This window comes from Erpetoichthys calabaricus, chromosome 13 (genome assembly GCF_900747795.2).
Source record: "Erpetoichthys calabaricus chromosome 13, fErpCal1.3, whole genome shotgun sequence".
Classification (NCBI taxonomy): domain Eukaryota; kingdom Metazoa; phylum Chordata; class Cladistia; order Polypteriformes; family Polypteridae; genus Erpetoichthys; species Erpetoichthys calabaricus.
The window spans coordinates 22,837,800-22,865,308 of record NC_041406.2 but is presented as its reverse complement, the minus strand read 5'-3'; the positions used below and the strand labels follow the sequence as shown (position 1 = coordinate 22,865,308).

Here is a 27,509-nt window from a genome sequence, read left to right as displayed (position 1 = left end):
CTGAAAAGGTCCAACTCGTTAAATATTTCTTTATAGCTCTTACCTCTTGAATCAGCCAAGTTGCTCTTCTCTGGACTTTATCAAGCACAGGTATGTTGGTTTTGCAATATGAAGAGCAAAACTGCATAGTCCAGGGGAAGCCTCACTGGTGTGTTATATAACTTAAGTAGAACTTCCATTGACTTGTATATCATGAGGCATGGGTGTACATCCCAACATCACATTAGTCCTCACTGTCTGGACTTGCACTGTTGTAAGTCCACTAGGACTCCTAAATCCTGCTCATAAGTGGTACTTTCAAGTCTCAGGTCTTCCATTGTACATTCAAATCAAACATCTCTACTTCCTAAGTGTAATCTTATATATAAGCACGTCTACGCGTGGAAAAGTCAGAGTGTGTGTTTGTCTGTCTGGCCTGGAAGTGAGCGGTGGAGTTAGGGTGAGGGCTCTGCCTCAGAAGAAACACAAAACTCGCTTAGCTGCTAATAACACAAGCAGGGCAAGCACGTCTGCAAGACGAAACCTCCGAAGACAGACAAAAGTCGCTTAGCCGCTAACATCGGCAAAACGGTATCCCTTTTACTATTCCTCCTGCCGCCAATGCACAAGCAATCCGAGCACATCAGCAAAACAAATCCTCCTAGAAGAGAGATGCCCAGAGTAGTTCCTTTCAATTACCTGACAGACATCTCTGCATTTCAGTTTTTTCCTGATGATTTCAATATTTGAGGACCCTGGGCTTTTTACAGCATGGGCTTACACAGCTAGTACCTTATATTTACTTACATTTAATCTAATACAAATCTGCCCAAGCCTGTATTCTTTTCAAGTTGCTCTGTTGATGCTACTCTATTTCACCAAAACTGATATCTTCAAACTTAACCAGCATGCTATTTGGTAACCATAAATGATGTGAAGCAGTGGGTATGTGCCATCGTGGACTGGTGACCTATTCAGGGTCAACTCCTATATTGTGCTTTACATTGCAAGGGCAGAATTCAGATCCTTCATAAACATGAGATGGAAAAGCAAGTTTGGAAGATCGATGGACAATAATTCTAATAGGAAAAGAAAAAATACCAAGTGTTAAAAATACCTTAAAATGGTGCAAAGGTTCCCAAATGCTTCCTGAAAGACATTTATTTCTATTGCACATCTTCTTACAAAAGGTGCAGCTCAAGTCCATGTACAAAAAGTAAACAAAAAATTCTAATTAAAGAGTTAATAGAATTAACCATACATTTAAATACTATATGCAGTTTATAGTACTCTGTTATCTATAAGGCATAATCTCAGTTTGTTTTACGGGCTTCATTGCAGGCATCCATATTATTACAGCAACAGTGGCAGTATTTAACAACAATGGAAAACAAAATGTATCCTTTTGTCACATTAAACAGTATAGGTAAGTTTTGCATTATTTTTGAGCGGAATTCAAAAATCTAAAACAACTATTATTCAATTAATACTTTAAGAATTCACTGTATTTAAATGTTTATGCGCACTAGGAGTGTGCAATATACATCACCTACAATAATATCTTAATTATTGTTTTAAAGATGTGCGAGTTGAAATTAGAGAGCATGTCAGTCACTTTGCAAACACAATCAAAAATTTGCCTTCAAGTCCATGCGTTCACCGTCTCATGTAACCTAACTGGAGAGACTACTGCATGTGCCCAAAGCAAACACAGGCACCCACAGTCAGCACACCATAAATTAAGTTAGCGTAGCTACCCCAAAAATAAGTGAAGCAAACAGCACCAGGAGATAAAACAGCTTTGCAATCTATGCAGTTAGATTTAATGGCAAGGTGTGGATCATCCTCACTCGTGTGGAGCTGTAAAAGACTTACAAAGGCTATAGTTTGTTTTTTAGTATTTGACAGAACTTTGGATTTTATGCTATAGTACGGTTAAGATTTTTGTTCTTGCGTGTATGCTGCACAATTCAACTTAGAGCAGAGCAGTTTATGTTTATCCAGACCATAACGTTCATGTCCTGCACTTCAATTATGATTAGTATTTTATTCTTGTTTACATTGAGGGTAAGCGTCTGTTTAAAAATCTCATAATAATAATTTGTTGGTCTTGGAGCAATTTGTGTAAATCCTGTAGGCCACTTTGAAGTGGTTTGCTCATACTTGCACTGTTTGACCTCCGCAATACTTTGACTGGTGATTTTAATGTTTGTGTTATTTTACTTTAGTTGTAAGTAAATAAACAAAATTTTCCTTAACTGTAGTTTCCATTAATTTCATTAGTAAGCCACAATTAAATATCCTATCCAGTTTAAGACGTTTTACAAACACATATTTAAAGGATCGTTATCATCAAAGTCCAAGAAAATACATATTTTTGCCAATATCGTACTCCCGTAGCACACACACACTATAATCAATCTGAAAGTACTTACTCCATTACAGACCTTGCCTATAGCTGGAGCCAGTTCTGATAGCACTGGACTCAAGTCCACACACACACGCCCCTATGAGGACTCATACAGGACTGATTTTGAGAGAAAAATCAACCTAACATACATTGTGAATACAACTTAAACTATGAAAAAAATGGGTTTGTGGGGAGAAGAAACTGGCAATCTAATCAAACCTATGAAGATCTAAAGCAGCCATAAGCACAGTCACCCATATGCAAATCATTTAATACATTTTAAAAAAAATACAATTCCATTCTGCAATAAGTACAAATACACTTATCCCATCATTAGTCACCATGCCTTGCACCAGAAACCCTTTCTACAAAAGTAAAGTAACACAAATAATGCAGCAAAGCGATATATCTAACAGCAAACAGCAATCAGTTTGTTTTTAAGCTTCATGTCTTTAGTAGGAGTGTATACTTTTTTAATATTTTATATATATATATATATATATATATATATATATATATATATATATATATATATATATATATATATATAAATAAAACACTCATTTTCATCATATAGTAATGTAGCAAATAAAAAGAAAAATTCCCAGTTTAAATATGCACCTTAGTGGTCATCCTCCTGTGGCTAACTTTGTTAGTAATGCATGCAATAAAAACAGGCAAACTTCATAAGCCAGGATTTGAACCTAGTCTCACCGAGTTGCGTGCAACCAGGAGATATTAAGTGTTTAAATAATTCTAAAATATGATTTGAATAATTAGGGACAACACACATGGAGTTACCAGTTTAATATTCAAATTTATTCACAGCAAAAAGAACACACAACCATAAAACTTTATATATTAAAAAAAAAAAATACCCATTTTAGTATATGTGTCTTCTTGTAGGAATCTTTATCAAAGGCACAATTGAATAATTTACAGTAAAAAAATAAATACATAACTTTCTTGAATAATGAGAGCAACAGCTCAGTACCTGAAAACAGTTTACTTGTGTTTAATGGATAGATTTTTATTTATTTTTTGGCTATTCTGTACAACCTGATGAGTTGACACCCTTTGTGACATTCAGCTACAGTTGCAAAAAGAATAGGAAGCTAATCAGAAATTCTTAAAATTAAAAAACAAATCAAAATATCTTGGGTACAGAAATTAAAATTCCATCTACATTTTTAACAAAAGCATTGCACTTTTTGGACTCTTAAAGAAACGTAATTCTGTGAGGTAGTTATATATTTGGAACCATTTTCCAACCAGGGTGTTTTCATTGTCAGAGCATTTAGAGTGTGAACAATAGAATTCAGATGGATGGATGGTATTCTTGGTGTTTCACACTTGTGGACTCCCATTATATTCTTGGGTGAATAGAGCATTAATGGCCCCAGTAATCTTGATGCTAGATTTAGATGTGTGCCTGCTCTACAGCAGTCAAATCAGTAATGTGATTTATCACAATGCACTTTGTTGGCATTTTCTTAGCCTGCTCTGAAGACATAAAATTAGCTTTAACAGGCAGGCAACAGGCCCACTTACTACATCTCTGGTTGAGAATTTCTGCCCCAATGCCTCAGAGTAATACGCTCTCCAAAAAAAAGGGGGGGGGGGGGGGGGGTAATTGTACATAGTGAACATTTAATATCTCTCCATCATAAAAATTTAATAGCAGAGGGTAGAACATTAACAGAAGAAAAAATGGCTAAAAAGTTGAATTATTTTCCATTAACATGGTGACAATATTTTAATGCAACTATACAACAATGTTGCTATCCAATTAGGAAATGCTACAAGATTTATCCTGTAAAAGGAATTTTCCTTTAATGGAACTTCACAGTAAAGCAGAAAGTTGAAAACGAATATTTTTTAAAAAGCTGCAAAATTGGTCACTGCTATTTTAGAACATTTAATATATAGTTACAAAATGCAAGAACCTTCGCATGCATCTTAACCCGCACCATTCCTAAAAAGTGAAATATTTAAAAACAGGACCAAAAACACATCTATTTAGAAATATAAAACTTTAAAATTTTAATCTATGGCACTCTAACCAATAAAAGGTTTAAACAACTCTCGTCAAGATACACTTTAACAATATCTGTAACAGTCACTTAATCAAGAAATACAAAATTCATCATCCTGATTTTCAAATGCTTGTACAGCGCACTGAGCCATATTTACATATATAGAGTTGTCATCCAAACAGTCGTCATCATAGCTTCCTAACATGGTAGAAGCAGCGTTTACTTCCCAGTGCTGCAAACGTGGTGCCTGTTGGTAATCGGAGCTATAGCGCTCTTTGCGGTCTGCAGTGTGCGTGTAGTCCTCATCAGCCAACACCATTTTCAATTTTTCAACCATATCTTTCAATGAAAGCCCAATGTGACTGAAATTTGTGTCTGTTACCCCCAAAATGTTTTTTTGATAATTAATTTGCATTTGTATTGCTTCAAGCTTCTTGGCAAGACTCGCTCCTTCCAGTCTGAATAACAGATTATCGACATCCCTTTTTGTTTTGCAGGGCCCTCCATTACTCACAACAGTGGACACAATCATTGCGCTATTTTGAAACTCTTGAGGCAGTACTTTACAGTTTAAGACTTGGCTGTTTTCCATGCAAGATGTGTAACAATTTCTTTGCAGTTTAGAGTTTGGTGGCATCCTGTATGTGTCACTGTAATGGTGTCCATAAGGATAGTTGCCCATCAGATGCTGCAGCTGGCAGAACTTTAGCTTTGCACAAGCGTCTGTACTTGGCTCATGGTCATAAATCCCACCCGGCAAAAAGTCAGCAAGATATTTTACAGTAACAGAAACAAATGACTTCATGACACGCTCTAGACACTTGGCAATGAAAGGGAAATACTGGTTTTTAGGATTACAAAATGAAAACACTCCATAATAATGTTCCTCTTCTGGAAAGAGAAAGCGATGAAAAACATTATCATCTGTGAATTTTTTAAAAAGTAAGGGTGTTGCATCCGATGACCACTCATAAAGCTTCTGATAAAGGGACTGCACATACTTACGAAAATCTATATACTTTGCTTTACTTGTTAAAAGTTGCCAGTAAGGACCGATGACTTTTAGATACACCAAAGCCAGTACACAGAGGAGGGACTGCAGCGTTTCATCAAACAAATCATCCTGGACACTCTCTTGTATCACATTCCGTGTGCCAGAATTGTAGCTCTCTGTAAAGAAGGTTGCAATGTCCACATAATGATGCATCAGAGCAGCAGCTCCTTCAAAGAAGTGAACAAATCTGTTCGAGCGAGCACTTATCACTTTTGACGTTTTACCATTAACTTCACAAAATGCTGACCACTCCTTTTTACATCCATATTTCTGGCCACTGTAAGAGTTCAAAATATCACAAGCCATATGAATATATCGTTCAACACTGCTTTCAGAAAAGTTAACGAAATTTGCAAACTTGGGGTTCTTATCCCGTCCTAGTCGCTCGCCAGTTATAATGGCAACTTCCTTTTCAAAAGCTTTGATCTCCTGGTCAGCTGCACGCCTCAAAGCAAGGAGGTAATGAATATTTATATTCATAAACTGTAACACTGATGGTACTTTAAAGTGGTTTGGTTGGCATACTCCTACTTTTTCACTGAAGTCTTTAATAACACTATCAAAATTGGACATTAGCAAAAACTGCTTTTTCAGAAGTTCTTGGGAAACACGGTTGTAATAATCAGGGTTTCTGCCAAACACAGACGACAATTTTTCAAAAGTAAGAATACAAAAATCCAGAAAAGTTATACTCTCCTCCTTTAATGACGCACTAAAATTCACACTTGCATCTGCATACTCTTGCTCTTGCTTTTTTTCCAATATGCCATTTGACACAATCCAGCACTGCGGATACCTGGTAGACTTATTTGTCACCGAACACGTCTGACTATGAGAATGATGTGGCCCAACCACTGTAGAACTTGGCCATCTCCAAAGTCCAGGATCCTCATCCATTTGGACATATTTCTCTTGTATACTTCCCCAAGGGTTTCCAAAATGTGAGAATTCTGTTCCTCTTTTACGAACACTTGTGAGCCTATTCACCCAGTTTGTCTTTGCACATTTTACCTTCTTTTGTTCTGTATTGTTTTTTGAAGATTTTGCTGGTTTCCGAGATTGTCTGGCATTTGAAAGCTTTTTCTTACTTCTGAACTGACCATGCTTCTTGGGGAGCTCTTTGCCTGTCATGGTAACCCTATTTATAAAAAGTAATTAATTATAGATTCATTAAAAAAAAAAAAGAAAGTAAATAATTTTGTTTTTCAGTCACATATTCCACAGTGAACTCTGTGGGTTTTTTTTTTTTGTTTCTTTAAGACTGGAACTCCCATCAGCAAAGGAGAATTAAACTACCATAATTGTAAAAACATCATTTAACGATGTATTCCATGAGTCCACAACATTAATAATTCTTTGGGGGTATGTTAAATTATAAATAAATAGAGTGGTTGATTCCACATGTGGCTCTTCTAGATATATGGCTATTTTCTGTTATGCTTAATCCATGCCGTTCCAGGCAGTCATTCCTTTGTACTTGATACCAAGCTGGAGAAAGTGCTGTGCAGGTCTTGAAATCTGGACAAGCTGCATGATTGGATTTCAGCAGTTAATCCAAAAGCTCAAAACTGATGTCATTTTCCTAAAACAAAGGAAAAATGTTCTAAAATTAATATGGTGCAATTTTTAGAGCGATTCAGCACAACGCCCAACTCTAGAATCAAACAGCATAGAAAAATTCAAAATTTGACCTCTGTAGATAATTGCTATGAAAATAAATTTTAATCACAATGTTAAAATTCCCACTGCAACAGACGTTCATTTGTGGTTTTACATCCGCATGGACTACAATTTTGAAATACATAAATGAAACTGAACACCAAAAACCTAAATAAAAGTATAGACTTGGTAAAAAAAAAGATACACAATCTCATCCATATTAAAATGCACTCCAACTTGTGATACACAAAAACTCAAGGCTGAATTAAAAATAAATAACTTTTGTGCCATTGTAATCGCTAAGTTAAATCAATTTTTGATGTATGCTTTTCAAAGAGGAAATATTTAGAAAACTAAAAAAGATTAAAGTACTATATGAATAAAAATAGTAATAGTCAGAAATGTAATAAATGAGGACTTTGATAGTAGACAAGTCCATCAACCAATGTGATTTGCAATACTAGCTACAGTGAAAAACAAAAAACTGGGAGAAGGAGATAATAGGAGTCATGTTGTATATTCATAATATACAGTCATATGAAAAAGTTTGGGAACCCCTCTCAGCCTGCATAATAATTGTCTTTACTTTCAACAACAAAAAAAAAAAAAAAGTACGGAGTTTTCTGAACAAAGATTTTTAGTGAAGCAGTATTTAGTTGTATGAAATTAAGTCAAATGTGAAAAACTGGCTGTGCAAAAATGTGGGTCCCCTTGTAATTTTGCTTATTTGAATGCCTGTCACTGCTCAATGCTGATTACTTGTAACACCAAATTGGTTGGATGAGCTCGTTAAGCCTTGAACTTCATAGACATGTGTGTCCAATCATGACATATAAAGGTATTTAAGGTGGTCAACTGCAAGTTGTGCTTCCCTTTGACTCTCCTCTGAAGAGTCACAGCATGGGATCCTCAAAGCAACTCTCCAAAGATCTGAAAACAAAGATTGTTCAGTCTCCTGGTTTAGGGGAAGGCTACAAAATGCTATCTCAGAGGTTTAAACTGTCAGTTTCAACTGTAAGGAATGCAATCAGGAAATGGAAGGCCACAGGCACAGTTGCTGTTAAACCCAGCAGGTCTGGCAGGCCAAGAAAAATACAGGAGCGGCATATGAGCAGGATTGTGAGAATGGTTACAGACAACACACAGATCACCTCCGTGTATCTGTACATCGTTCTACAATTCAGTGCAATTTACACAAAGAACATCTGTATGGCAGGGTGATGAGAAAGAAGCCCTTTCTGCACTCACGCCACAAACAGTCACTTGTTGTACGCAAATGCTCATTTAGACAAGCCAGATTCATTTTGGAACAAAGTGCTTTGGACTGAAGAGACAAAAATTGAGTTATTTGGTCATAACAAAAAGAGCTTTGCATGGTGGAAGAAGAACACCACATTCCAAAGAAAAACACCTGCTACCTACTGTCAAATTTGGTGGAGGTTCCATCATGCTGTGGGGCTAGTTCAGGGACTGGGGCCCTTTGTAAAGTCGAGGGTTGGATGAATTCAACCCAATATCAACAAATTCTTCAGGATAATGTTCAAGCATCAGTGACAAAGTTGAAGTTACGCAGGGGTTGGATATTCCAGCAAGACAATGACCCAAAACACAGTTCAAAATCTACAAAGGCATTCATGCAGAGGGAGAAGTACAATGTTCTGGAATGGCCGTCACAGTCCCCTGACTTGAATATCTTCAAAAATCTATGGGATGATTTGAAGCAGGCTGTCCATGCTCGGCAGCCATCAAATTGAACTGAACTGCAGAGATCTTGTGTGGAAGAATAGTCAAAAATACCTCCATCCAGAATCCAGACACTCAAAGGCTATAGGAGGCGTCTTGAGGCTGTTATATTTGCAAAAGGAGGCTCAACTAAGTATTGATGTAATATCTCTGTTGGGGTGCCCACATTTATGCACCTGTCTAATTTTGTTATGATGCATATTGCATATTTTCTGTTAATCCAATAAACCTGCTGAAATACTGCTGTTTCCATAAGGCATGTCATATATTAAAAGGAAGTTGCTACTTTGAAAGCTCAGTCAATGATAAACAAAAAATCCAAAGAATTAAGAGGGGTTCCCAAACTTTTTCATATGATTGTATATTCTTGTTAGGGATGGTTCAATTGAGGTTTTATCCTCCTATTTATTTCAGTTTATTTAATACATTAAAATAAGCCACTGCATAGGCAACCACATACAAGCTTTGTTTCATGTTAAAGTGCTATTCTATACTTATGGTCACTGAACACCTATTCGGAACATAAACAAAATAATATTTTTAAAAATCCCCTCCGAATGCATACTTTTAAAACTTACAAAAAGTACAAAAAAATTATCCATATACAGTACATCTGGTATAGAAGAAAATAAAATGCTCATCATAACAAGTCAAATGAAAACCTTAAAACTGCATACAAATATGTCATGCAAGTTGATAACATTGTTAGCAGTGACATTAGAAGTGTCCAGCAGGTGGAAGCACAGTGCAGATGAGCTACCTGAGGTCAGAGTAGATATATAAAGATGGCACACCCACTGGAAACATACAATGAACAGCAGTGTCTCACCTGCTTTTTAAGCAGTTAAGGGGTGAAACTTATTGAAATTTGCCAGCGAGTGAAGGTTCAGTAAGGTGATGAATGTCGGTCATTCCAGCAAGTATATGAGTGGAGTAGGAAGATTCAAAACAATACACGTTCTGGACATCAATTACAGTTCAACACACATCATCAATGATATGCCCCACTTCTTCCAAAAAGTGTCTTCAGGGTGGATGCCACAGTAGCGAACTACAGAGATGAAGACGATGTGTTAATGCAGGTCAACAACTTCTGTGGCACTTTGAAGTAGAAGGTCATGACCTCCTGCTAAGAAATATTACTGGCGATTAAATTTGGGTTCACTACCACCAGCCAGAAACCAAGCAAATGAGCAAGGAATGATACAATCCCTCGTTGCCAAAACCACTAAAGCAATCTATAGAAAAATGATGCAGTCTCTTCTGAAATTAATGAAGGCCACTTTGGCACACTGCATGCCCGGTAGGAACACTCAGCAGCCACATACAGTGCATCCGGAAAGTATTCACAGCACATCACTTTTTCCACATTTTGTTATGTTAGCCTTATTCCAAAATTAATTAAATTCATTTTTTTCCCCTCAGAATTCTACACACAACACCCCATAATGACGACAATGTGAAAAAAGTTTACTTATTAAAAATAAAAAAACTGAGAAATCCCATGTACATAAGTATTCACAGGCTTTGCTCAATACTTTGTCGATGCACCTTTGGCAGCAATTACAGCCTCAAGTCTTGTTGAATATGATGCCACAAGCTTGGCACACCTATCCTTGGCCAGTTTCGCCCATTCCTCTTTGCAGCACCACTCAAGCTCCATCAGGTTGGATGGGAAGCGTCAGTGAACAGCCATTTTAAGATCTCTCCAGAGATGTTCAATCGGATTCAAGTCTGGGCTCTGGCTGGGCCACTCGAAGACATTCACAGAGTTGTCCTGAAGCCACTCCTTTGATATCTTGGCTGTGTGCTTAGGGTCGTTGTCCTGCTGAAAGATGAACCGTTGCCCCAGTCTGAGGTCAAGAGCGCTCTGGAGCAGGTTTTCATCCAGGATGTCTCTGTACATTGCTGCAGTCATCTTTCCCTTTATCCTGACTAGTCTCCCAGTCCCTGCCGCTGAAAAACATCCCCACAGCATGATGCTGCCACCACCATGCTTCACTGTAGGGATGGTATTGGCTTGGTGATGAGCGGTGCCTGGTTTCCTCCAAACGTGACGCCTGGCATTCACACCAAAGAGTTCAATCTTTGTCTCATCAGATCAGAGAATTTTCTTTCTCCTGGTCTGAGAGTCCTTCAGGTGCCTTTTGGCAAACTCCAGGCGGGCTGCCATGTGCCTTTTACTAAGGAGTGGCTTCCGTCTGGCCACTCTACCATACAGGCCTGATTGGTGGATTGCTGCAGAGATGGTTGTCCTTCTGGAAGGTTCTCTCTCCACAGAGGACCTCTGTAGCTCTGACAGAGTGACCACCGGGTTCTTGGTCACCTCTCTGACTAAGGCCCTTCTCCCCCGATCGCTCAGTTTAGATGGCCGGCCAGCTCTAGGAAGAGTCCTGGTGGTTTTGAACTTCTTCCACTTATGGATGATGGAGGCCACTGTGCTCATTGGGACCTTCAAGGCAGCAGAATTTTTTCTGTAACCTTCCCCAGATTTGTGCCTTGAGACAATCCTGTCTCGGAGGTCTACAGACAATTCCTTTGAATTCATGCTTGGTTTGTGCTCGGACATGAACGGTCAACTGTGGGACCTTATATAGACAGGTGTGTGCCTTTCCAAATCACGTCCAATCAACTGAATTTACCACAGGTGGACTCCAATTAAGCTGCAGAAACATCTCAAGGATGAACAGGGGAAACAGGATGCACCTGTGCTCAATTTTGAGCTTCATGGCAAAGGCTGTGAATACTTATGTACATGTGCTTTCTCTATTTTTTTATTTTTAATAAATTTGCAAAAATCTCAAGTAAACTTTTTTCACATTATTATGGAGTGTTGTGTGTAGAATTCTGAGGAAAAAAATGAATTTAATCCATTTTGGAATAAGGCTGTAACATAACAAAATGTGGAAAAAGTGATGCGCTGTGAATACTTTCCGGATGCACTGTATGTCGTATACAGTGTTAAGTGATCAAGTAACCAGAGCAAATTATTATTGCTCAAAGTACAGTAGTATAAATTGTCATTGCACTTGTTAATGAATAGTATATTACATATTCTATATTGTATATTACAATTTAGTATATTGCACATTACCAATATACCTTATTGCACATGTTCAATTAAAAATGATCTCAGACTGAGTAGATTCAGAGTTCAGAAAGTTTATGGTAGTCTGTGATTATGATTTAAAAGATGATTTAAAAAAAAAACAAAAAAAACACACCACACACACACAACCAGGGGCATCATGTATAAACGGTGCATACTCACAAAAATGTTGCTTAAGCCTGTTTCCAAGCTCAAATTGCGATGTATAAAACCTAAACTTGGCGTAAAGCCACGCACATTTTCACAGTAGCTCCAACCCTGGTGTACGTAAGTTCTCCACTCGGTTTTGCAGAACTGGCAGCACCCAGCGTCAAAGCAGTGCTGCTGTTCCCAGGTGGTTTCCCTTTCTTTTTTAACATCCACAACACCGACTTTATCAAATACACTGAAATTAACCACATATTGTTCATTAGTTTAAGGCATCTGATTGTAATTAACCTGTAACAATATAATGGTCCACGAAATGGCCAAACTATTCTAAATACCATAGCTGCTTCAGCGTTGTTACTCTCACTGCACCTTCTTCTACTTTCATCTTTTTCCTTATTACTCTCACTGCACAACTCGGAGCAGCTGATCAGAAAGAATTACCAGTATACAGAATCGAGCACACACTGCCTCAGCCATTCGCTATTTGAACTGCTCTCTTCCGACAAACGCTTCAGAGCTTTTCCAGAACTGTTCAGAAACAGTTTCATCCGAAGAACTACAAATGCACTCAATCAGTCCATCAAGTGCTCCTTACAGAACTGTTTGTACTTATTTATCACAAGTTTACAGTGAGGTAATTGTACTGTTATAATATTGCACAACCTGCGCCACTTTATAAAGCGTGTATTTACATATGATGACAGTATCATTTTTAAGATGAAATGCAGCAAAATATGTTTATTACAATATACAGATTAAATTATTAACAATTTAGATTATTTAAATGATGTAAACATTTTAACATGTGTGGACACAGTGGCGCAGCGCTAGCTAGTTCAGGGATTGTTCCTGCCTCACGCTGCATTCTTGCTGGGTCTGGCGCGACACTGGATGGATTGATGGATAGAATAAACAGTACTATGAAGATATTTCAATGTTCCTTAAAAGTTTTGAAGAATCAGAGTTCTAAGCTTACAGATGACTTAACATCTATTACAGAGCTGATTGTGTGGCAATTGGGTACTTGGAGAAAGAAAAGGAAGGACAGGAATTGGGGATTAGGACATTTGAAAGACAGTACTGCTGCAATAAATTTCATCAAAGGTCATGCACAGCACAGCAAGCATCTTGCGGGAGACAGGAACAATCTGTGGGCGAGGCGCCAGTTCGTCACTATCACTCCCCACCGTGTTCCCATGTTTAATAACATGCTTTAATTCCTATCATCATGAAAATTATATCAAGTATACATCTCAGTATTTTAATTATTCAGACAGCTGTAATATCACTAATTTAATGGATTCTGTGTCCTGTCGGAGGAAGAGAAAGCCCATTTAAGAAGCACGTAGTGATTTCGCACACACAGAGCACATAGAACAAATACAAAACAAAGCATTTAACGTGCAACTTTAGTTACGATGGTATTTGAGAAACTAGTAAATTAAACAATTTAAAGATGAAGTTTATAATGTTCTGCTTTAATGACAAAATAAACTATGATTGAAGTGGAAATGGAGATTAAAGTTGGCATTTCAAGCTTTTTCTCACTGTGTCCCTATTTTTTTTCTTTTCTCTGTACCCTAATAAGCATTCATATGACACTCAGACAGTGGGCTATGACTCGCCTTTTCACGGTGACTTTGATATCTGACCGCTTTTTTTATTTCGGGCACCGTGCAACTTTGTGAACTTGAGCTTTCGAGTTTCTCTGATACTTTGTCACTCGATCAACATCCTTTTGTTGTTTATACCACTGTTTAAACCAACAAATAGTACGTTTTTCTTTGCCTCCACTTGGTATTCGCTGAAATTCTTCTATTTTCCCCCCATGCTTTTGCCATTGTCTTTTCACAGAAGGCTGAGCTTAAGGGCTATTTATATTGATTTGCATATTCAAAGATGCGTAATTCTGGGAGGAGTTGGGGCGGGAAAGCAGGCGTGTGCACGTGCGTTACTTTTCACGCTGACCGGGATTTATGTAGCGGAAGAATGTGGAAGTTGGTGTTCGCAGAGATTTATGCATCTGGATTTTTTTCTGAGTACGAACATTTCCGCTTTTGTCCGTACACCATGTTATAGTGTGAATTTTATGCACGCCGTTATACATGAGGCCTCTGGACCTCAGAGTACAGGCATCTAACTGCAACATGACAATGCTTGGCACCACACTGTGCATACAACAGTTGCAACCATCGATGACCTGCACTTTTGAGTACTTTCCACATCCTCCATACTCTCCTCCATTGTTGGACCACTCAAACAACTGACAAAGTCTTTCAATCACTACAGGAAGAGGTGAATGACAAAAACAATTTTTCTAGAAGTTTGTAAGCTCTGGAGGATTTTATCAAATGCTATGGAGATTAAAGAGAAAGATGATAGTTGTACAACACCTCCGCTGTAACAAAATTATAAATAAAAATTTAAGGTTTTCATTTGACTCTTGCTAGTACATGCGCCAATTCTAATAAAATGTTCATTAAGATATTAGCATTGTATCTACTTGACAACTGCGGTGGGTTGGCACCCTGCCCGGGATTGGTTCCTGCCTTGTGCCCTGTGTTGGCTGGGATTGGCTCCAGCAGAGCCCCGTGACCCTGTGTTTGGATTCAGTGGGTTGGATAATGGATGGATGGATGGATGGATCTACTTGACAAACATGCTTAAGACATTTACATGCAGAGTGAACAAATTTGGCTTTTAAACTAACAAGCTATTGTTTACTAAGGAGTGGGGGCAAATTATTCATTTTCAATTAATGAGCTAAACACAAGCTCACTCACTATTCCCACCGAGTTTCCATTTTAATTAAATGACAAAACAAAAAGGTTGAACCCATTAAACAAACAACTTCTTTAATTTCTGCCCAAGGAGTACTTTCTTCTACTCCAAGTACAGCTGGACAACATATACCTCTGCTATCCCCCTCTACATGTACAGGGCAACTCACAAGATTCCCCATTCTCAATTCATTACTCCACTTACTTTGTAAAATCAAGTATTGCTGCCTTCATGCTCTACTACATGCTCTGCCTGTGCCTTCTCGGTTTACAGGATGTTCGTCCAGGAAAAGGATGCATGAGTTTCTTAGCTATCACAATAAATAACAACTAAATTACAATGATGCTTATTTGAAAAAAAAAGAAAAAAAAAAAAAAAAGATTGGAGATCAGCCAACTTACTGATCCTTAGAAGTGGAAAATTGTCCAGTTTAGATTAGATCAGTGCATCACTATTTCTAGGTGAAAAAATGAGTAAAAGACAAAAGTACTGAATATCACCTTTTAATTCTGGGCAGAGTTTTACAAAAAAAAACAAAAAAAACCTGAAAAATACTGAAAAAAAAAATTGTTGGGTTTAGTCCCTCAATTCCAGCTGCGCAAAAGTACTGGGACACTTGACTTGCAGGTGATTGTAGCTGCCCTGGTGCCCCCCCTTAATTATCAACACACAAGAGCTCCAAAGTGGAGTGGATTGTAGTCGCTGGAGTTTGCATTTGGGGTCTGGTGGTGACAAAGTTACAAAACATGACAAAAACAACAGAACTATGATACAATAGCATGCAATTTTGAAAAGGAGATTAAAGCTAACACCACTTTGACAGTGAAAGTAATCACTGGAGATGTAAGTAATTTACAATGAGTAGGCCAACCCAGGAAGACCACGGAACTCAATGAATTGTTAGAACTGTGAACAGAAACCCAAAAACATCAGCCAAAGATATAAAAAGACATTATACAGGGTGCAGGGGTGAAATTGTCAGTAGTCTGAATTTGCAGAAGAATTAAGAAGCTACACCACAAGGTGCAAAACACCAAGAACAGTCAGGCCAGAGATGAGAGGGGCTCTAAATGATCCTAAGTACACCAGTTTATCTGTGAAGAATGGAGGTAGCAAAGGAGGTGGCTTGTGAATGCATTAAAGCTTCTGGAACTGGATCATTGGTCTTTATTGATGATGCAAATGATGATAGTAGCAACAGGATGAATTCTCAAATCCTAATAAATGCCTCAAAGTTCAAAAGTATGGAACAATATGACCAGGAACATACTGACTGTCTAAACAACGAAGTCAGATAGACTTAACCAGACTAACTTACTATTTTTTCTGTCTTCCAATTTAAACCCACTTGAGAATGTCTTTCACTCACTTTGGGCAGAGTGGTGGCTCTGAGGCTAGGGCTCTGTGCCTGGTTTGAATCCTGTAAACATCAGAAGTGACTCTACAACAGGCATGTCAAACACGCGGCCACAGGCCCGCAACAGAAATCTGTGCGGCCCGCATGACAGATCCTAGTTAGCACTGAACTTGTACAAAATGATTACTATCGTTTGTGATTGAATCATTCTGCATCTTCGGTGTTACTTATTGACTTTTCTTTCTTCTGCCTTCTGACAAAAGCACGTTTTCCTATGGCATTACGGTACCGGAAACGTCATCTGCTAGTATAGCCACGTGCCTTGACCAAAGTTAATGAGCCGCAGCATCACAACTGAAGTGCTAGGCTGCAGTAGGGACGGCCTTAGGCATGTGCAAACTGTGCACCTGCACAGTGCCGCCAAATCCCAGGGGCCACCACGCCAATATATATTAAATATAAAACAAAGAGAAAATAGCACAGCTGACGGCAATGTGGCCAAAAAGCATTGTTTCTTGTTAATCAGTATGCTGTATTTACTAATGTCGCTCGAGTCGGAGCAGTAAGCTATATGTAGTATTATAACGTTCTGCCGTAATGAGAATAATCATGGGCCGCCACTTGGTTTTCAAGTTACGGACACACGCATATACAGTAGAAGCGTGTCATGAGCACAAGGCGGCTATGCAGTGTCCGCAATGGATGTGGCCATCCGCCGTGCATAAGATACCATATTGACATTGCCAGGCGAAGGGGCCACCGATTCTTTCTCTGCCCAGGGCTGCCTAGAGCCACCCCTGCTAAGGCTACACTACTGACTGGGCTGCTGAGACTGGCCACTGGGCAGAACTGACCATCATGAGTAGTAATAGTTTGTATATTTTCACGTTTTTTTGCTCTAGTTTTATGTAATTTTGTGCAAGTATTGTAACAAACAGTTAGTGCAGACTACAGCTGAAGATCTGAAGTGGACGAGAGAAGTTGGCGAGTTGTTTTAACATAAATTTTGAGATTGAGTTTGTAAAATTATTGTAGGTCAGGTGGCTTTTTGCATATCGGCTTATTTTACAATATAAACTTTGAAGTAAACTTAGTAAAGTAAAATTAGATTTTTGGAGGATTTGTTTTCCCAACTTCAATTACTGAGCAATGAATTCAGTGAGCATTTTCGTGATTTCAGTTCACACAAACAGGGCACTGCGCTGTTCTCTTACAACGTTGAGAATGCGCCTGAGAATATCCAAATGGAATTGATTGAAGTGCAGTCAGATTCTATTCTGAAGGCAAAATACAACCAAGTTGGTGTGCCAGGCTTGTATGCTTACCTGCCACCCTCGTATGTGCAGATCCGTAAGTTGGCATCGAGAGTACTGTATGTTCTGAAGCACTTACCTTTGTGAGCAATTGTTTTCTTTAATGAAAGCTACCAAAACCCCACATCGCTCAAGACTTACCGTCGAGCACCTTTCATCCCTCATAAAAGTTGCAGCTGCACAAGATTTCAAGCCTGATATTGACGAACTGGTTACTAACAAGAGATGCCAAGTGTCGGGACAAAAGAAATAAATCTCACACTGTAAGGCTCCTATATAAGCAATGAATATAATATACCCTAGGTTCTTGTCTATAAGCCGGACTCATGTATAAGCCGGAGACCAAAAATCATACGAATTTTTAAAATAAAATCGTATCATAGATAAGCCGGACTCATGGATAAGCCGAACGTACTATAACCTATAACTAATAGAAGGGAGGGAGGTCAGTGGTCTCACTCGCACCCATTTAATTTCTTTAAGGGGGGAGAGAGTGTGAGATATTGGCGTCTCTCTCACTCCCCGCATGGCGCGGTTGGAGCGGCCGGAGCGCGTTCTTTCTGCTCTGGGCGTCGCCGAGTCAACACGCGCGCGTAGCGGTCATTTAAATTGTGATTTTATATGTAAGCATATTTAAATATATATCGCGGATTTTTTGCTGGTTCGCGGATTTCTGCGGACAATGGGTCTTTTAATTTCTGGTACATGCTTCCTCAGTTGGTTTGCCCAGTTGATTTCATACAAGGGACGCTATTGGCAGATGGCTGAGAAGCTACCCAACTTACTTTTCTCTGTCTCTCTTGCGCTGACTATCTGTGATCCTGACGTACGGGGATTGAGCAGGGGGGCTTTTGCACACCTAGACGATACGGACGCTAGTCTAAAAATGCTGAAAGATTATCTTCACGTTGCTATCTTTTGTAAAGCTGATTCCTGAAAAGACATGCTGCACGGTGCTTCGCATACTTAAAAGCTCGAAGGGCACGTATTGATTTTTGACTGAAAAACAAACTCTGTCTCTCTCCCTCTTCCTGCTCCTGACGGAGGGGGTGTGAGCTGCCGCCTTCAACAGCTTTGTGCCGCGGTGCTTCGCATACTTAAAAGCCAAACAGCCCTATTGATTTGTTTGCTTCACTCCTTTGAAGAGGAAGATATGTTTGCATTCTTTTAATTGTGAGACTGAACTGTCATCTCTGTCTTGTCATGGAGCACAGTTTAAACTTTTGAAAAAGAGACAAATGTTTGTTTGCAGTGTTTGAATAACGTTCCTGTCTCTCTACAACCTCCTGTGTTTCTGCGCAAATCTGTGACCCAAGCATGACAATATAAAAATAACCATATAAACATATGGTTTCTACTTCGCGGATTTTCTTATTTCGCGGGTGGCTCTGGAACGCAACCCCCGCGATGGATGTATAAGCCGGACTTATGTATAAGCCGATATTCTATTTTTTCATTTTCACAACTTTTTTCCTTAGATAAGCCGCGGCTTATAGACAAGAACTTAGGGTAATAAGGACCTAGCTAAGAGGCGAAGACTCTAATTCTACACTGTTGTATGGAGACTGTATGGAAATACATTTTTTTAAAGAAAAGCAATTTAACACTTAAAGTTTAAAATTTTCAGTATTGAAAAGAAAGCTACAGTAACTTTGAAAAAAAAAAAAATCTATAGCAGCTAAATTCAATTCAACCCCCACCGATGAGAAAGGCCAACAGCTAGAGTAAAACTTTTGAGAGTAGTATAGAGGGAAAGGAATCTCTCCCCAGTAGAAGTGCTTATTCTAAAATGTTATTAGATCCTGCCAGGTTTTTAAAAAGTTTTGAAAAGATCCTCTAAAAGACAATTTGATTTTTTCCAATTTCAAATAGGATACAACATCAGATACCCAACAGAGGTGGGTTAGGATTCTTCAAATTGAGCAAGGTAAGTCTGCATGCTAATAGCAAAGTAAAAGGCAATTAGTCTGTTTGTCCTTCTCCACTTTTAAGCCCATCTCGGAGTACACCGGACACAGCTATTAATGGATTAAGAGTGATTGTGACTCCAAGGCTGTCTGATAGGCAATTAAAAAATTTTTTTCAGAATGATGTTAATTTGTTACATGCCCAAAATGTGTCCGAGAGAAGCTGGAGCTTGACTGCAATGTTCGCAGGTTGGATCTTGCCCTGCAAACATTTGACAATTTTAACAAGATAAATGTGCTCAATAAAAAATTTTGAATAATTGCATGCTTTGCGCATATGGAGCTCGAGTGATTTCTGTGCATGGCTTCCTTCCATTCTTTTTCTGAAATGTTGAGTAAGAGATCCTTTTCCCACTGTACTTTGGGATCTTTAAAAGGAAGGGACTTTAAAATGGTTTATATATTATAGAAATGCTGTCTCGGTCTTCAGGACTGATCAATCTCTCTTCTGGAATACAAATAGGTGGGAGGTGAGGAAAATTACGCAGATTTGTTTACCAAAGTTTCTAATTGGGAGATATTAGAAAAATTGTGTTGATGGGAGACTAAATTTAGAGTGCAATTGTTCATAGGATGCAAAGACATTTATATATAAATCTCTAAATTATTTAATCCCATACATTTTCCAAACATTAAAAACGAAGTTTGAGAGGGTGGAAAAAGGTGGTTATTATGTAGAGGTGCCACAGATATATTTTTTAACTTGACATTGATTCCATATTCTAAGTGAATGAAGGAAAATTGGGTTGTTAGTATATTGATGATGCCTTGCATTTACTGGTGTACAAAGCATGGAATATAAAGAAGTTCTACAGGATTTCTATTGCAGACCAAGCTAGTGTATGTTCATCTATCCGTGTCAGTGTCCAGGTTTTCATAGCACATGAATAGGTTACTGAACAACAATTATTTAAGAAGCAATATTTGATTTTGTATAATATTCACAAGACAGATGTTTAATATGTAGATACAACTGCATTAAATTATAACAAGGATCCCCCATATTTGTAGACTCTGACGTGGCAATACAAGTCAATTAAATTATGGTGAATTTTGAACGAGTACAGTGTTGGGAAAAAGGGTTTTTTTTTTCTTCTCCTTAAAACAATTTTGTTCCACATCTTGCAAAATATTGATGTTAACTGCTATTCATTACTGATCAAGTATTGCTTCTTAAAAGTATTTCCATGTTTATGCATATGTTATGAAGTCATTATGTAGACACCCTTCAAATAAAGTGTTACTGAAATTTTTCACATTATATTAATATTCTCTATGCATGGTTAAGTAACCTCAAAAAAAGCCAGCACTTCAAATACAGTGGTGTGAAAAACTATTTGCCCCCTTCCTGATTTCTTATTCTTTTGCATGTTTGTCACACAAAATGTTTCTGATCATCAAACACATTTAACCATTAGTCAAATATAACACAAGTAAACACAAAATGCAGTTTTTAAATGATGGTTTTTATTATTTAGGGAGAAAAAAAATCCAAACCTACATGGCCCTGTGTGAAAAAGTAATTGCCCCCTTGTTTAAAAATAACCTAACTGTGGTGTATCACACCTGAGTTCAATTTCCGTAGCCACCCCCAGGCCTGATTACTGCCACACCTGTTTCAATCAAGAAATCACTTAAATAGGAGCTGCCTGACACAGAGAAGTAGACCAAAAGCACCTCAAAAGCTAGACATCATGCCAAGATCCAAAGAAATTCAGGAACAAATGAGAACAGAAGTAATTGAGATCTATCAGTCTGGTAAAGGTTATAAAGCCATTTCTAAAGCTTTGGGACTCCAGCGAACCACAGTGAGAGCCATTATCCACAAATGGCAAAAACATGGAACAGTGGTGAACCTTCCCAGGAGTGGCCGGCCGACCAAAATTACCCCAAGAGCGCAGAGACGACTCATCCGAGAGGTCACAAAAGACCCCAGGACAACGTCTAAAGAACTGCAGGCCTCACTTGCCTCAATTAAGGTCAGTGTTCACGACTCCACCATAAGAAAGAGACTGGGCAAAAATGGCCTGCATGGCAGATTTCCAAGACGCAAACCACTGTTAAGCAAAAAGAACATTAGGGCTCGTCTCAATTTTGCTAAGAAACATCTCAATGATTGCCAAGACTTTTGGGAAAATACCTTGTGGACTGATGAGTCAAAAGTTGAACTTTTTGGAAGGCAAATGTCCCGTTACATCTGGCGTAAAAGGAACACAGCATTTCAGAAAAAGAACATCATACCAACAGTAAAATATGGTGGTGGTAGTGTGATGGTCTGGGGTTGTTTTGCTGCTTCAGGACCTGGAAGGCTTGCTGTGATAGATGGAACCATGAATTCTACTGTCTACCAAAAAATCCTGAAGGAGAATGTCCGGCCATCTGTTCGTCAACTCAAGCTGAAGCGATCTTGGGTGCTGCAACAGGACAATGACCCAAAACACACCAGCAAATCCACCTCTGAATGGCTGAAGAAAAACAAAATGAAGACTTTGGAGTGGCCTAGTCAAAGTCCTGACCTGAATCCAATTGAGATGCTATGGCATGACCTTAAAAAGGCGGTTCATGCTAGAAAACCCTCAAATAAAGCTGAATTACAACAATTTTGCAAAGATGAGTGGGCCAAAATTCCTCCAGAGCGCTGTAAAAGACTCATTGCAAGTTATCGCAAACGCTTGATTGCAGTTATTGCTGCTAAGGGTGGCCCAACCAGTTATTAGGTTCAGGGGGCAATTACTTTTTCACACAGGGCCATGTAGGTTTGGATTTTTTTTTCTCCCTAAATAATAAAAACCACCATTTACAAACTGCATTTTGTGTTTACTTGTGTTATATTTGACTAATGGTTAAATGTGTTTGATGATCAGAAACATTTTGTGTGACAAACATGCAAAAGAATAAGAAATCAGGAAGGGGGCAAATAGTGTGCACTGATATACAGTGGTGTGAAAAACTAATTCAATAAAAAATTGGGACATCAGTGCTGATACCCAACCCTACTACTCAGCTGTAATTGGGAAACTAAACACTACAAATATAAATAAAATTGGAAAAATGTAAGGCTGCCCAGAAATAAAATTTCACTTTCTGTACTTTAGTTTCATATTTATCTCTTTGCCAAGAATGCATTTTTAACACATAAAAAATGTATTCTAAGTGAAAAGATAAATGATTGTAGTCCCCTCAATTATTGGTTCCCCAATACAGATGAGTAAAAAAGGTTATACATACATACATACATACATACATGCATACATGCATACATGCATACAAACAAAACACCACCTTTTGGTGAATTACCTCATCCCAACCTTTAACGGAAATAAAATGTATTCTGAGAAAAATAAATTCATTAATAATTACCTCTCAATAAGATCAACCTTGTTGAGAGGTTTACTTACCTTGGCAGTGACATTCATGTCTGTGGTGACTCTTCCTATGAAGTAAGTAGACGGATTGGGAGAGCATGGGGGTCATGAGGTCACTAGAAAGGGGTGTGTGACACTCCTGAGATCTCTGCAAAAGGACAAAGGTCCAAGTCTTAAGACTCCTGGTGCTTCCTGTCTTGCTATATGGTTGTGAGACATGGACGCTATCCAGTGACCTGAGACGAAGACTGGACTCCTTTGGTACTGTGTCTTTGGAAAATCCTTGGGTACCGTTGGTTTGACTGTGTGTCGAATGAGCGGTTGCTCATGGAGTCCCGAATGAGGCACATTACCTGCACTGTGAGGGAGTGTCAGTTATGGCACTACGGCCATGTGGCGCGTTTCCCTGAGGGTGATCCAGCTTGGAAGATCCTCATTGTTAGGGACCCGAGTGGCTGGATCAGACCAAGGGGTTGCCCACATAACACCTGGCTGCGCCAGATAGAGGGTAATTTCTGGAGGGTGGGACTCTCTTTGAACTGCCTTTCCCAAGGTTTCTTCCATTTTTCCCTACTAGGTTTTTTTGGGAGTTTTTCCTTGTCTTCTTAGAGTGTCAAGGCTGGGGGGGCTGTCAAGAGCCAGGGCCTGTTAAAGCCCATTGCGGCACTTCCTGTGTGATTTTGGGCTATACAAAAAAAATAAACTGTATTGGACTGCATGTCTGCCTGGGGGGTTGCAAACCGTGATCCCGAGTTGTTTCGTTGTGTAGTGGGTGCGGCAACGCATTGTACCAGTGCATGCTCCCCAACTTGACTTAAATACATTTTACTTCCTCCCTTTGACAAAAAAAAAAATTATATATAAAGAAAACAAAAAATCTAACAATTTGAGACTATAGAGAGCAGGGAATCTGAGAAAACTCCTCTTTACAGACTGCCCAGATCATCCAGAGTCTTAGGTCCTTCTCTAGTGCACTCTCCTCTTCAGTTTTTAATGGAGTTTAAGTCTAGGGACTGAGACAGCAATGGCTGAAGCTCAGAATTTTGCTACTTTAACTGTTTGTGTTGATTTAGACATATGTTTTGAATTATTGTACTACTTTAAGATCCAGTGGTGACAGTTTTTGTTTCTTGGCAGATTGTAGTAGTATTTCATGGAGTCCATGACACCATGTAACCTAACAAGATGCCTTGGGCATTTGGAGAAGCAACCCAATAACATAACAGAATGTTCATCATTCTTGACAATGCAGATCAGGTTCTTTTTAATATAGCCATCCTTTTTACACCACAACCACCTCGAGTGTTTGTTGCCAAAAAGCTCAATTTTTGTTTTGTGTGACCATAGAACACAGTTCCAATCAAAGTTTCACTACTGTTTTGAAAACTCCAGGCGCTTATGTTTGTGTTTGTTTAAAATGACAGGAAAGACTTTTCTGGCATGCCTTTCAAATAATTTGTTGGCATGGAGACAGTATCAGACAGTAGTTTTAGAGGTTTGGTGACTCCAAGATGCTACTTTTGTCTGCATTTGTCCAACAGTGATTTTTGTGGAATTTTTTTTTTTTTTTTTTTTTAAACTTACCATCCTGCTCACTGTGTGTGTGTGTGTGTGTGTGTGTGTGTGTGTGTGTGTGTGTGTGTGTGTGTGTGTGTGTGTGAGAGAGAGGGTGTGGTTGCAGGTAAAATAAACTAGGGTCCTCTTCTAGGCAAACTGATAAATGTTTTAGTTGATCTGAACATGAATTATTGCCCTAACTGTAGATTTGATCATTTTCAGGAGAGTAGCATTTTTATTAGTCATTCCATGATTTATGAAGAACACCCTTTTCTTTCATTTAAATTGTGTTTCTTTCTTCACCATGTTGATGAATAAATATAGTACAGGAATTTGGCCCCTGTGCCACCTTATATTTTATACCCAGGAAAATAGGCAGTCATGGATTATTTACACTCTGATCAACTTAAAAAGTAAGCTATAAATGGGAAAAATGCTTTACATACACTTTGTTCAGAAGAATTTCTGAGGGTGCCCACAATTGTGGCACATGTGGTTTTGTTAAAAATTATTTCTTGATGACAGATTATTTTTGACAGATTTTTTCCACAAAATAAAATGTACTTCAATTAAAGATTGGGCTTCTCTCCCTCCCCAGTCCTCAAATGCGAGATTAAGGTAATTCACCAAAAGATTTTTTTTAAACAACCTTTTTACCAGTTGTACCAATAATTGTGGAAGACACTGTATATAACACAAATAGCCCATATTACCTCATTATTCCAGTATTTTTGCTCTTCTGTAAGCACAAAAAAAATATATTTACACAACAAAATGAACATTGTATAGGTTTACAGAGTAAACCACAAAACTAAACAGAGCTGTGCTAAACCAGCAAGTACAACTGACCAACCTTCACAAAACATAAAAGAAGAAAGGAATTACAGTACATATCTCCGTCTGATCAATGTGATTTTAACCTTTAATAAAGAACCTTGGTTTGTAACAGATTTGGCTTTTCTCATATATCACAGCAGGTGCATTGACATGTGCCTCAGTAACCTGGTTATTTACAGACGTATTCTGGTTAAGGAAACTGGGCTATTGGCCACTGTGAGGCCGGGTTAACAGAGGTAGATTTCTCCGAGAAAAAACATTACCTTGAGCTGAGTTAATGTCAAGGAATTTTGTAGTCTGCACATGTTTGTTGCACTCTGTCAACTTGCACATGTATTTGCTTCGCACACACACTTCCAACAACTACAGGCAGATGCATCCACTAAATATATTTCCTGAAGCAAATGATTAGGCAATCACATTATTCCTTATCCTGGAATAATAATCCATCTACAGAATAAGTACTTACCCCCTTCCCTATTTAATTTTTACATGTATGTCACACTTGAAATGTTTCAGATTATTAAACAAATTTAAATATTAGACAAAGATAATCCAAGTAAAACACAAAATGCAGTTTGAGTTTTTTTTTTCTTTAATACATACAATTACTAAAACTAGCATTGTAAATATTTCAGAAACCGCTAAATTTATGCTGAAGTGCTAAACTCAGGAACACAATCTCAAGAGCAGTAAGGCAACACGTTAAAAGTAATATACACTACATAGTACAATTACTTTTTAAACTAACAAGTAACCTAACTTAACACAGGTATCTTTACTTCAATAAGATATTATTCCAGGAGCACTGGGTGTAAGACAAGAAAAACAAGTACCAGGTTCTTTGCAGGACTCCAATCGCAGAGCCAAGCAGAGAAAGAGTGTGCTGTGAGCAATTTGGTAACATAAACCTATAAATAAAGCTTTGATTTTAAGAAAACATTTTATAAATAGCATGAAAATTACCACAGACATCATGGCTATTTTTGGATTCGTGGTGGCCGGTGATATTCATCAACATTGTGCAGTTTAATGACATCTAAGCATTTTGACAAAAGAGAATTCCAGAAGAATATTTACCCATGTAACATGCATTTTTAAGAAATCAGATTCGTTTTAACGTGGTTATTTACCCTTAACCTGGATGTGTGTGTGTGTGTGTGTGTGTGCGCGCATGTAAAACGCTTTCACTGTTAGGCTGTGCAGAAAATGTAACCATTAATAATGAAATCAAAATATATCATTTAACTATATGACATACTGTATATGAGTGGAGTTAGCTTGTCATGTTACTTGGTCCATTCTTTGGCAGGCAAGTTAAACAGATCCACATAAGCATTTTTAACTAATTTGTTGAAATAACAGATGTACTGTTTTTTTGCTATTTTTAACCAAATATTTTTATTGGATTTAAAAAAAAAAAAAAAAAAAAAAATTCAGTGCATCCCTAACTAACTTACAGTAATCCCTCCTCCATCGCGGGGGTTGCGTTCCAGAACCCCCCGCGAAAGGTGAAAATCCGTGAAGTAGAAACCATATGTTCATATGGTTCTTTTTATATATTTTAAGCCCTTATAAACTCTCCCACACTATTATAAACATTTCCCGCACAATTATACAGCATAAACCCTTTGTATTCTCTTAGATATTGGGTAAGATTCATTGAAATTATGGATGTAAACACAGTTTATATACAGTAAAACCTAAATATTATTTTAAAGATATCGAGCGTCTCCGATATCACATATGTTACAGCCATTATGACAGACAGGCCACCAGCAATAAATACATACAATGCAAGAAAAATGGTATACAGTTGAGTGTCACTGTACACACATTTTACTATGTACATGTAATAAGTACTGTACATAGATAATTAATTATGGTTACTCACCAACAATGACACGACGACTTGTCCGATAACGATGAGTTTAATTTTACTGCACAACAAAGGATAGAGTTACAGCTCTTCTAAAGGAGCCTCTTCAGGCGACTGTGTAGCACCGCCGTTCTTCTTCCATCAGTCTTCAATCCAAATCCCTTAACCAGATTCCATCCGGACTACTGCCTTATCACGTCCACTTGCAACTCGTTTTGTGCCCTGGTTAAAGGACACTGTGGCTGTAGATCCTATATGCTTTTCCTCCTTTTTAAATAAAAAGAATCGTGGACTCATTGATGCCGTAATGGTG

At 38.2% G+C, this 27,509-nt stretch overlaps 1 protein-coding gene across 3 annotated transcripts in view; it reads right to left on the bottom strand.

Annotated features, from left to right (window-relative positions):
* The window catches only part of slc52a2 (solute carrier family 52 member 2), a 69,789-nt gene that overhangs the window by 29,665 nt on the left and 12,615 nt on the right, over positions 1–27,509 (bottom strand). Inside the window, exons 2-3 of one of the 3 annotated variants that reach the window (XM_028818019.2) lie at positions 9,711–9,932; positions 3,417–7,061 (exon numbers count right to left, since the gene is read on the bottom strand). The exons of 1 other annotated variant lie outside the window; for it this stretch is intronic. In XM_028818019.2, the coding sequence (XP_028673852.1) occupies positions 4,517–6,610 (2,094 nt within the window). In that variant the 5' untranslated portion in view covers positions 6,611–7,061; positions 9,711–9,932 and the 3' untranslated portion in view covers positions 3,417–4,516. Of the gene's footprint in view, positions 1–3,416; positions 7,062–9,710; positions 9,933–27,509 lie in introns of those variants that run through there. One more of the 3 variants, XM_028818018.2, reaches the window with a different exon arrangement.